The 12,175-nt window shown below is 38.1% G+C and overlaps 1 protein-coding gene and 1 long non-coding RNA gene across 8 annotated transcripts in view; one reads left to right on the forward strand and one right to left on the reverse strand.

Annotated features, from left to right (window-relative positions):
- LOC138154881 (uncharacterized) overlaps positions 1–12,175 on the forward strand; it is a 335,411-nt gene that overhangs the window by 271,810 nt on the left and 51,426 nt on the right. The gene's annotated exons all lie outside the window — the stretch shown is intronic.
- The window catches only part of ARHGAP32 (Rho GTPase activating protein 32), a 423,257-nt gene that overhangs the window by 7,131 nt on the left and 403,951 nt on the right, over positions 1–12,175 (reverse strand). For 5 of the 7 annotated variants that reach the window (XM_069079883.1, XM_069079882.1, XM_069079885.1 and 2 more), the window contains 7 exons: positions 11,155–11,262; positions 10,559–10,704; positions 9,271–9,466; positions 6,817–6,962; positions 4,328–4,399; positions 2,243–3,118; positions 644–1,626 (listed from right to left, as the gene is read on the reverse strand). In XM_069079883.1, the coding sequence (XP_068935984.1) occupies positions 644–1,626; positions 2,243–3,118; positions 4,328–4,399; positions 6,817–6,962; positions 9,271–9,466; positions 10,559–10,704; positions 11,155–11,262 (2,527 nt within the window). The remainder of the gene's footprint in view (positions 1–643; positions 1,627–2,242; positions 3,119–4,327; positions 4,400–6,816; positions 6,963–9,270; positions 9,467–10,558; positions 10,705–11,154; positions 11,263–12,175) is intronic. The other 2 variants (XM_069079886.1, XM_069079887.1) reach the window with 2 other exon arrangements.

Here is a 12,175-nt window from a genome sequence, read left to right on the forward strand (position 1 = left end):
CCCTATACAATATGATAAGTACTTGGCTGTGATCAAAGCTGCTAGTTAAAGTTTTAAAAACGTATCTAGTAGTGTTAATTCCATGAGACTTTTTACATTTCTCTAGTGGTTGGTGGATAGGAATTATAAAATGTCTTATTTACATACAAATCTGTTATCCTCTATTTTTTTTGGTAGTTGTAATTGAGGCACAGAGGTTAAATGACTTGCCCAAAGTCACAGTCAGTCAGTGGTGGACATAAACAAAGAACTTGTAAACCCTGATACCTAAAGTCCAGTTTGACTCAACAGACCATGCTTCCTTTGAGTTACTATTCAGTGAAGCACCTGAACAGCCTAGGAAGAAAAGGGAGAAGACAAAATCAAGCTACAAGGATTTGGTAATGATGCGGTCTTGCTCCATTCCCAAAGCAAAACCAACAGAGAGGTTAGCCACCAAATACTGCCAACTCAAGCTGCTTGATAAGTCACTCAATTCAGGAATTAGCAGATTCCAATCTGAAATATAAAATACTTCCAGAAGCATTCCATAAGATTCAAATGTGTACAATCATACCTGAGCTAAATGTCTCATTACACCTGTTAACAATAAACATACCTTTGGAAAAGGTACATTCCACATCACTTTCCCTCCCCTTCTTACCTTGTGGGAATTATTTAGTCCTATACTGGTTGCTGCAGGTACCTGTCCCACCACTAGCTGCTGCTCTGCTGGTCTCTGAGAAGAATGGGATATAGGAGGACGGTTAGCTCTATGGGTGCGCTGAAGGGTGGCGACAAGGTCAGCAGAGCATATAGGTTGGCCAACCATATCCCAGCTAGTTTCCCTGGTGTTTATTTCACTTGGTGCTGGAGTAGCTGTCATATAAGTTGTTTGAACTGGAGTGGCTTTGTCTACAGGGGACCCAGGAGGAGGGTGGATTTTGTCCATAGGCAAACTGAAAGGTGGGGTTACCTTTTCTTCAGGTTCTGAGGAAAGTTGTGATTTATCTACAGATATATCCAGAGGGGAAAGAAGCTGGTCTCCACTGGAAAGGTGGATATGGGGTTCATCTTGGTTCCCAAAGGTTACAGTTCGGATATTGGTCTTCCCTTGATTCTCATGCAAAACAACATGACTATCAGTCGTGTCTGAATCCACTAATGTTGCCATGGGAATTTCAGGCTTTTCTGGGTCCCCAGAAAAACAGGTCATATGGGCTTGATTCACTGATGAATCAACTGAGTGGTATGCCTGCTCCCCAGATTCAACTGGAACTGACTTGGAGTGCTCCTCAGCCACTGCTACACCCAGCTTAAGCTGGTCATAATTTCCAGATGGAGTGTTTTGGAGGTGAAGCTGTTCTGATGGCATACTAGAATGGAAACAGGTCTTATCTAAAGGAAAACTAATACAAGAACTGGACTGTTTATCTTCAGGTGTCACCACTGTAGTATCTCCATAATTTGGACAACCAACATGAGAATTCCCTGGTCTCTTCAATGACTGAGTTGAAGCCTGTTGTGCAGATTCAGCCAATGCTAAGGCCAACATACGTGCGGCATTTTTTGGAGGCGGCGGTGGTGGGATAAGAGAGACTGAACTGACAGGAACGAGATCCTGAGGGGAGTCATGGGCAACTGCTCCTAGTAGGAAATTGGGAAAAAAAAATGAGAGTGAAAAGGTAGTCTATGTTATCCTGCATGGACAGCAAAATATTCCCCCTCTGACCAATAAAAAAAAAAAAGATAGGTGCTTTCCACATCTCACAATGGCCATCCTTGATCTTCTGTCCCACATGCAAAAGCTGTAGAAAGTACAGCTGGTTCAGAAGGAAACTAAAACAAATTGTCCAGAGGTCTCAATTTCCTCTTGGATTCTACAGAGACGGAAAGCAGAGAAGACAGGTAGCCTTCTCTGGCTTGAAAAAGAGCAATGAGAAAACGAGTTTTTGGGTCCCCAAAGTCCCTTCAAATAAGTGCTGGCAAACTGTTACTAAAAGTCTTATACGTGAATCAAGAGCTATAAAATTGTGCAAAAATTATCCATGAATTTTGACTGTCCAAAGACACAAATGGGACTCTTAGGCCTTGAGGAGGGGCTGTCAGCCCTCAGGAGTTTTATTAGGGCTCGAGTCATTGGCACAACCCTGAAAAAGCACGCCCTCTGAAGTTTATTTCCCTTTTTTTAAAGGCACAGGTGGCATAATGTATTGTAGATCCCTTTGAACTTAAAGAAAGAATGGAGGAAAACCAACAGTACCTGTCTGAGCCTGTCCAGAAGGTACAGCCTTACTCTGACTGCTGGAGATGGCCTGTTCCACCTTCCCTGTCAATGCTACTGCCTCTGTAGTCACCTGGTCCAGAGGCTGGACTTCCAGTTGGCACACTTCTCGGGAATCTGTCTCATTCGTTCTCATTGTTACTACCTGAGTGGGGGACCTATTGACGATGTCACTTTCTCCAAAGCCCTTGTTCCAGGTTGGGGAAGATGCATTCTGTGAGACTGAGTTTGGAACTGTGCCAATGACTTCTGACACCCGACTGGGAACAGTCACAGAGATTGGCTCTGATATGTTGATAGAGGGTGATTTACTTAATTTCCGTCCTATTTTTGGAGAAAAAGCATAAACAACCTTCTCTGTGAATGAGGATGGCTTGGATGCTTTGTCTTCAGTTGGGCTTAGGTCCAGGGTAAAGAATGGACTTAATTTCTCCTGAAGTGGAGAGACAGGTTCAGAGCTGGTAGTACTGCCAGGAGTCTGAGACTGACTCCCTGCCTCTGCTTCCTTTTTACTAGTACTTGGCTTGTCCTTGGGAAATCCCATTGAATCTAAGATGGAGGCAGTACTTTCCAAGCACTCTGATTCAGCCTTGGGAGGACTACACTGAAATGACATGGGATCAAAATCCAAGCTGGCTACTCCAATGTCTGGTGGGCTTAAGTCAACATCCTCAGCCAAATGAGGGGACATGAGGGCTGGAATATGTAAGAGTCCTTCTTCCTCTTCACTTTCATTGTCATGGGGAAGATTATCATAGGAATTACAGCGGTTTCCAAGCATTTCTCCATTAAAAGAGGCAGATAATGCATCACTGCTAGACCGGGGTCTCCTGGGTCGGAAGAGTTTAGAGTCACCTGGTAATAAATAATATCAAATAATTAATATCCCAGTCACACAACATCAGGAGTAGTCATCTAGCAAGTAGACTGATTTTGCTAAAAGGAGAGGGAACTGTCCCCCCTTTCTTTCTGATAATAGCCAGTGAATACATATAGACCACTTAGAGTTGAAGGAATATAATCCAAAAAGCAAATGTGGAATACCAAACAACTGTAGTGAGATGAGTGAGGAAAGGGGGAGAAACAGCATTTAATGGACAAGGTAAGAGCAAGGCAACAAAACTCCTGGGTTCAATTCCTAGTTTTACCACTGACTCAATTTGTGACCTTGAGCAAGTTCTTTTACTTCTTTGCCTTAGGCAAATTGTGGAAATTGTAAGGAGTTGAGTGAATGTGAATACTCTGATTAGAAAAGTAAAAAGTACAAAGATACATTTACTTTTGTACATGATTCTTTTGAAATGCATATAATAAACACAATGAAAAGTAACTTTTTTTTTCCTTTTCTCATGTATTAGGACTGGAAGAGTGTTCCAATATGAAGTCACTAAAATGTTCTTTTACTTTGGAGGGGGAGGGAAAAGAAGAAGAAAAGGTCTAGAATCACTATTTTGGCTCTTAAACTCTGAGTTCCCCAAACATAGACCTTTAGTAGTATATAATTCTTCAAAACATTATCAAAGAAAAGATAAGTAATATTAACTTCAGCTTATGGAACTGATTTCGTGTTGGGACAACAGAGGCTCTGGAACTTCTGCCTCCAGTAGCTACCTTCCTCATCTACAAAAAATAAAAATAAAATAACTAGGGTTTTGGACTATATGACCTCTGAAATCAACTTCTAGACCTATAATTCTCATTAGAATTTGTTTATTTTATGTAGAGTTTTAATTATTTAATAGATAGCACTATCTCCATACAGTAAAATTTAACAAACATACTACTTCGCAGCAAGTCTTGATCAGGTATTATTACCAAGTGTAAAATACTTAAGTTGTGTATGTGTCAGCCCAAGAATAAAGATTAAAGACTGGCAATACACCAAACCATGAAACAACTTCATCTTAACAAACAAAAAACAGATCAGAGTACTTATAAGACAAAGGCTAAATGTTCATCAATAGACTGTCTCAAAGGATATAACAGATACTTAAAAGTACAGACAATGTTATTTTATTTTAAAAATTGAATGTATTGTAGATTAACTGGTGCTTTCATCCTTACCATCAACTGCATGAAGAGAAGTAAGAGACTCTTCACTTTTAGCTGAGCGAAGGGTTCCTTCTGCCCTGCTCCCTGAAGAATCAAAACCAAAGCACATCATGTTTTTATTATTCGCTATCTATATATTTGTTATGAAAAGGAACACCATTTTTTAATCACATAGCTAATTAATCACAAGCTAATTAATGTCAATATACCTACCCATTTGGTACTGTATTATATATTCAGTTTAGCACTTTACCTAATACTATCTTGTATTATCTATAAATTTTATCTTTCTAAAAGGTTGTATATCTCTTAAGGACAGAAAGTATTTCTTCCCTCTCTCTCCCTGCCTCTTGCTTCTTCCCTCCCTCTCAAACCATGGTACATACAATGCAATCAACAAATATTTGATGAACTGAACACTATATTATACTTTCAAAGTGCTCTCTTCTTCCTAAATGAATATGTTTAACTAAGGTCAGTTGGTAAGGTTGTTTTTTTAATGGTGCTTTTATGCTGATCCATTTACATACTCTTACCAATGAGCCACTTGGTCACAAAGATGTAGATTTCTTGGAAGGTAATGCTATATAACTATGCAATGAAATGTCACATTAGGCATCACATTCAATAAAATTCAAAGATATGCTATGTCCTATGGTAGTCTACATAAAACATACAAAGATAGCATTCACTACAAAATATGAAGTATTAAAACTAATGCAAATCATTTGTAAGTTATATATATGCAATTACAATTGTTATACATAATACAATTTGTGTAAACAATTTCCTACATATCTATTTGATTTATTACACTATTCATTTCTATGCATGTGAAAAAGTTATAGTGGGAGGAGGACCCATATGTACAAAAATATTTATAGCAGCTCTTTTTGTGGTGGCAAAGGATGGGAAATCAAGGGGATGTACTTCAACTGGGGAATGGCTAAACAAGTTATAGTATATGAATGTTAAATGAATATGAATATTACTATGCTGTAAGAAATAAGGAGCAGACGGACTTCATAATACTATGGAGAGACTTACATAAACTGATGCTGAGTGGGGGGAGCAGAACCAAGAAAACATTGTACAAAATTACAGACACACTATATCTGTGATGACTGACTTTGATAGCCTGGGCTCCTCTCGGCAAAGCAAGGCTATGAGACAATTCCAAAAGACTAATAATGGAAAAGGCTATCCACATCCAGAGGATTATGGAGTCTGAATGCAAATTGAAGCAAACTACTTGCTCTCTCTTTTTTGTTTTGTTTTTCTTTTTGATTGTTCATTCCATTGGTTTTAATTCTTTACAACTTTAGTAATGTTTAATGTGAAGGTATATGTAGAATCTATATCAGATTGCATGCCACCATGAGGGCTGGGGTGGCAGGGGGAAGGGGGTAGAACTCAAACCTGTGGAACTGAATGTTGCAAACTAAAAGTAATAATTTTTTAAAAGTTATATAAGCAGACGCTGACTATATGTAACATAATTGGTTCACATTGTGTGATATGTTGAGATAACTTACTACTGAATGTGTATGCAAAACAGCCATACTTTTACAACCGTGTACACCTAATCTGTTAAAAGGTTCTGAGCACCTATTTCCAATGTGTATATATTCACTTATTTATGAGTTATATATATGAAGGATTATAATAACAATTGTGTACATTATCAGACTTATATTTAAAAATTTTCCACTAAAGTGTAAGACAAAATGAAATGAGTAAGGGAGTGACAAGGTCAGACATACTTTAGGAACACTTTAGCTGTGTGGAGGATAAATTGGATATAGGATAGATTTGAGGTATGTAGATCAAATAGGCTATTGCAGTAGTCTACAGGGAGGTGATGAGGGTCTGAATTAGACTGGTGGTTGTGTAAGGAGGGAGAAGAGGCCAGAGACATCACACAGAGAGAAACAACAAGATCTGGTAAATGAATGTGTATAGGTAGACTAAGGATGACAGTAAAGATACAAAACTAACTGGTGGTATTCTTAACAGTAATAGAAAAGTTCAAAAGAGGGATGAGTTTTAAAGGAAAGATAATGCCATGAGATCTACAGATGTGCAACCCACCCACCCTGGACAGGGCTCTTACACTCATCCTGGAGTTGTACTGAAGGGTGCCTGCTGCAGCCATGAGGTGAACTGGGGGCAGAGTGAGGGAGGTATTTTATGCATCTGCTGCAAATGCTGGGGTCATGGTTAAATTATAACTTTCCTGTGGGGTCAATGTCCAGAGAGGGTTGAGTGACAGATGATGTGTGAAGAATGCATTGTAACTGTGTTAGACCGAAGGCCATGATTTGTCAACATCAAGACGAGGGAGGGAACACACATCTTGTAACATTCTAATTGGTTGATAAAACATCCACCAGGGTCATGTGCCCTGTCTCCTTGTGGTCAGGCCACAGCCCTGACCAGACTCTACATACCTTGAGTAAAGAAAAAAAATTCTGACGTGAGCTCAAGCAGGGGGCACTCACCTTTCAGAGCCATTGCTTTCATCTCTGAAGGCTCACTCTCATTACGCTGAAGTTTCCGTTTAGAAACAGATGATGATTTCCCTAAATTGAAAAAGGAACGCCAACTGCCCACAGGAGATTTCTTCATTTTGTTTGGGGGTCTTTTCCTAAGACAATAAAGAGAAGAAATCAATGCTAAGATACCCAAGGGCCAAGTTATTACAAGAAAGTAAGAAACAAGGGAAAACTAAGACATTTGGAAAATGTCACACGGAAATAGTTTTATATATTCTTCCCTATACCACAAAGCTAACATTTACCAAGCAAATCAGTTATCTGAAGAGATATAGAACTTTATGCTGATAGCATTCTAAGTCCAACACACTCATTTTACAGATGAGGACACTGAGGTTGAGAAGAACCCCAAGTCTTCTAATTAAAAATCTAATGCTCCTTCCACACTGCCTCACACAGAGCTCTTTCCTTTTCCACATTAACAATATCTGACTTTATCTAAAAAATGGAATAGGAAATACTGGGGTAAGACAAAAAATTTAGGTTCCTCATACTATGTGGATTTTTAAAGAAGGCAGCAGGTCTTTTATTTGAAGGGGAATTTCACTGTATAGACGAATAGAGATAAATACATAGGACAAGATAAAGAAGAACATGTGACAAAGAATAATGTTCCTATCAAACAAGGTTACAAATCATAGGTATTAACATATAAGTTAATAAGAGTTATCTAAAACTAGAATTTTTTTTTAATGGAGGGGTGTTTATAGTGTGACATGCTATCTTTCCTAACAATAAAGCAAGCAGTAAAGAGGTTGACTGCCATCCATGACACAGAAGGCAAAGAAAAACAAAGGTAGGAGACAAAGAAAACAGTAATAGGAGGTAGGATAATAAAGAGAATTGGGCAAAAAAGCAAAAGAGGTGAGATCAAGGTCAGAGATTCTAGCTAAGTTAAAAAACTAGCATCCCAGGGGAGGCTAGGTGGCTCAGTGAATAGTGCACTGGCCCTGGAGTCAGGAGGACCCGAGTTCAAATCCTGCCCCAGACAACACAAAAACCAGCCATGTGACCTTAGGCAAGTCACTTAATCCCAACTGCCCTCCAAAAAGCAAACAAAAACAAAAAACTAGCATCCTAGATATTTAAGGTAATCATTGTAGTGTACAGATTCAAAAATATGAGACATAATTTGGTAAAGAAAATAATCCATGGTTTGATTTTGTGTTTAGGAAATATAATAGTTACATAACTGAAATGAGGGAAGAAAGCCTAAAATATGGAAAATACTGGTCCTAAGAAAACATATTGGCTCTACACAATCTAAAAATGACTGTCCCCTTCATGTGTACAGTCATACTTGAAACCTGTATCTAAATTAAAACGGGAGAATAAGGACTTTTAATCAAAGAGCTTTCAAATCTATTATGCTTCAAGTTAAAAATAAAATTAAGTAGAGCCTAATTGACCTCTGAATTCCTTTCCAATGCTGAGAAGAAAAAGATAGCAAAGTTGCTGCAATTATGTCATGGAATCACAAAATTCTGGGGCAGAAAGGGACCTTACAAAGAAGTTTATCATTCCTTAGAATCTGTTCTAAGGCAAGTCCCTGCTTGTATCCAGGCATTTCCTCCTATAAGTAAGTTGTTCCACCACAACATTAAATACAAAGAAAACTAAAATCCTTCAATTATATATATCAGAAAGAAAATCAACTTATGTACAGTGGAAATGTGAAAACTCTTAATTATCCCTGTAGAAACTGCTTTTTTAATAACATTTTTTATTTCATGAAGCTGCTTATTAAAAAAATACATTTTACATACTCAATCACAGAATTTCAGAGTTGGAAAGGACCTCAGGGGCGTCAAATTCAACCCATATATGACCAAGAATCTCCTCTAGAAGATACCTGACAAGGGATCATTCACCTTTGATTCAAGTCCTCCAATGAGGGAAAACCCACTACCTGCTAAGATAGCTTTTTAAAGCTTCTACTCATTGCTAGTTCTGCTCTGGGACTGAGCAGAACAAATACAATCCCTCTTCCATGAATAGTTCTTGAAAATACTTGAAGATAACTAACATATCTTTCTCTACTCCCCCCACCCCCTTTTCAGGCTAAACATCTTTATTTCCTTCAGTCAATCTTCATAATGTCATGAGTTCCCAGTTATCTTTCCTAAAAAATGTTGTTCTGAACTTAACTCCCACTCTAGGTGTCATATGTTGAGGGCAGATTACAGACTATCACAGTCTTGTTCCTAGATCCCAGGCCTCTCTTAACCCAGGCTGAGAGATCAGTAGTTTTCTTGGGTGCCATGCCAAACTGAGGATTCACTATGAGTTGGCTAGTATGACTCACAGCCAAGCAAACAAACTATTCTGGAACCTTTCCTTGGTTGCAACATTGAAATATAGGATTAAAATCTAAACCTGAATGAAAATCAGTTACTTCACCTTTCAAGAGGGAACTCAATTATAGTGTGGAATTTCCCTTGAAGTGCAGCAGGCCCTTCTCCCACTTCGATATATTTGTTGTCAGGCACAGTTGGAGAATTGACCTGAGCTTGTGTTCGTGCCTGTGCTTCCTCCAACGTCAGTAGTTTGGTGGATGGAGAAGATACCAGCAGGGACTTGGGCCTCGAAAGAGAAGCTTCAAATAAAAAGGGAAAGTTAGACTTCCTAGCACAGGAAAAAGGTAGGTGTATATAAAACAAGAGTTAAGCAGTTTTCTCTGTCCTGCCCTAAAAATATCTAGAATACCAGCTCAATTCAAGAAACATTTGGTAAGCTACCTATAAGGGACCGTATTGTGCTAGTACCTGATGTTCCCAGGTGGAAAAAAACCAAGTCCTTGGTCTCAAGAAGAACATACTCTCGTTGAGGAGTGGGATGAATCATATGCACAATCCATATACTCGTCAGAAAAAGATTAAGTGTATACGACAGGCCAGAATGCATGATATTCAAGGAAAGGATAATTATTTCTAGTTGAAAAGTGGAGGGGAAATCTGGGAAAGCATGAATGAATAAAAGTAAAAGTATTAAGTGCTTACTATGTGCAAAACACTAGAGTAAGACAATACTGAGGTGGCATCATAGAGGAGATTCTACCCGATCTGATGCTTAAAAGAGAACAAGGATTCTGGTAAGCAGAAATGGGGCTGGGTATGAGAAGACTGCTTACAAGGGCTGAAGGATTCTGTGTTTAAAATTTACTGATATGGGAGACAGGAGAACAAGATATGGAAACAGCAAGCAGTCCAACTGGACTGTGTGAAAATAATGTGAAATAAGGCTGGAAAGGTGAAAAGATGAATTAAGGTCATTTCCACAGGCTGGTAATGTCCATTACCAATGAAGGCCTCAATTATAAATGGGATAATGGGAGCAGACAGAAGGGTAAAGATGATGTTTCAGGGCAGATGGTGAGATAAATTCAACTTTTGATACCTTTGGAAACATCACTGCAAAAACTATTTTTCAATATAATTTAGTAAAAAGCAACATTACTAAAAAGACTACTGTAGACTTAAAATGCTGCCAAGTTAGCCCCTGCATGTAATATTTTTGTTATTTACAGTAAATGGCCTTGGTATGATGCTTCCTCTTTTAAAGGAATTAGAAAATTATCTAATATCATCTCTTTATATTCATATAACAAAGAAAATTGATTTTCCTATTTTCATGCTTTTAGGAGAAGTCACTTTCATAGAACTCTGAATCAATATGAGCTTAGTCATACCTGCCCCATCCTGAATGACTGCACTAATTTTGCAGCTGAAGAGAACATCCACATGATTAAGAATAAATTCGACCACCACTGACTGAATTCTCACTTCCATGAAGGCAGCTGTCCCACTAAAGCAGGCAGATTCTATTTGTTTTGATCTATAAAACAGAACAAATTATTAGAAATTCACAAAAATAAGCAGACGGAGATGTGAATCACTAAATCAATGAATTCAAAAGTTGAAGGAAACTTAAGAGATTCCAAGATATGCTATCGAAATTCCTCTTTATACAGATAAGGCAACTGAGAAAGCACATAAGTAACTTGCCCATGGTCACAATGCTATAAATTATTCTGAATCCTCTAAATCAATCAATAAACATTTATTAAGCACCTACTATGTGCCAGGCTCTATGCTAAGTGCTGGAATATAACCCAGAATTAAATGAGTTATAATTCTCTAAGTGCTTTAATAAACTATTTGATGAAATTCATAGGATAAAGAGATAATAATTTTGCGTTTTACAGTTTTCCTTAAAGAGTAGTGTTAAAATGAGCCTTATATTTATTACAAGTTTATTGAAGGCAACAAGTAAAGTACAAGTTACCTTAGAAGATTTGGAGCCCAAACAATTGCTAGGTTCTTGGCATGCATATTTGTGATGGAACAGTAGTCAGCTAGAAGGGACAAGTGTCTCATTAAGAACTCCAGTGTTCTGGAAAATAAAATAAACACACCAAAATCTGTTAGTAGACAGAAAATATTCATCAATTAGCATTCCATTCCACAATATTTTCAGCAGAGGAGCCCTATTAATTAAAGTGTATTTCTTCAATAGTTAAAAGGGAATCAAGAACAACATAAAAAAATGAAAACTTTGACATCAATTATTTCTAAGTCTCATCATATAACTGGAAGAAGGGAGTTGTGGATACTGAATGTAGTTATTGCAACTACTAAAAACTACAAAAAGTCAATTTAAAGAAATAATTGGGGCAATTCGATCCAAATAGGACCAACTTTTAGAAAACCAGCTATACAGACAGTCTCTAACCAATCAGAATAACTATCTTGGAAAAACAGTACCAGTCAGGAGTCCCTGTGGGATAGAAACTACCATTCCCTCCCTGTTTCTGGTAGGTGAGATTTCGCTCCTCTTCCTCTCTGATCAGCAACTACCTGGGAGTATGCTTTTGCTGTTGTTCAGTATTTTGTATCCAACTTTTTGTGACCCCATTTGGGGTTTTCTTGGGAAAGATACTAGAGTGGTTTGCCATTTCTATCTCCAGCTCATTTTACAGATGAGGAACTAAGGTAAACAGTTAAGTGACTTGCTATAATAGTAATGGAATTTGAAGATCTTCCATGCTCCTTATATTGGCAAGCAAACAGGTACTTAGCACCTTGTTTCAAGTTCATGATTGAGTCAAGTATTAAGATCCAAAACTTGTGAATTTCACAGTAGGATGTACTTGTTGATGTAACAGGAAGGGGCAGAACAGGGAGGAGCTAATACCATATATAAGGTAAAGCCCAAGCTAAGAGAGGCCAGAACTGCTGTGAGTGAGCATCTGGAGGCTGAGCAACTACTGCTGGCGAGAGAGAGAGAGAAGAGAAATGAGAAGAAC

The sequence above is a fragment of the Petaurus breviceps genome, unplaced genomic scaffold (assembly GCF_028583685.1).
Source record: "Petaurus breviceps papuanus isolate PSGF00001 unplaced genomic scaffold, PetGlider_PUasm1.0 91133, whole genome shotgun sequence".
Classification (NCBI taxonomy): Eukaryota; Metazoa; Chordata; class Mammalia; order Diprotodontia; family Petauridae; genus Petaurus; species Petaurus breviceps.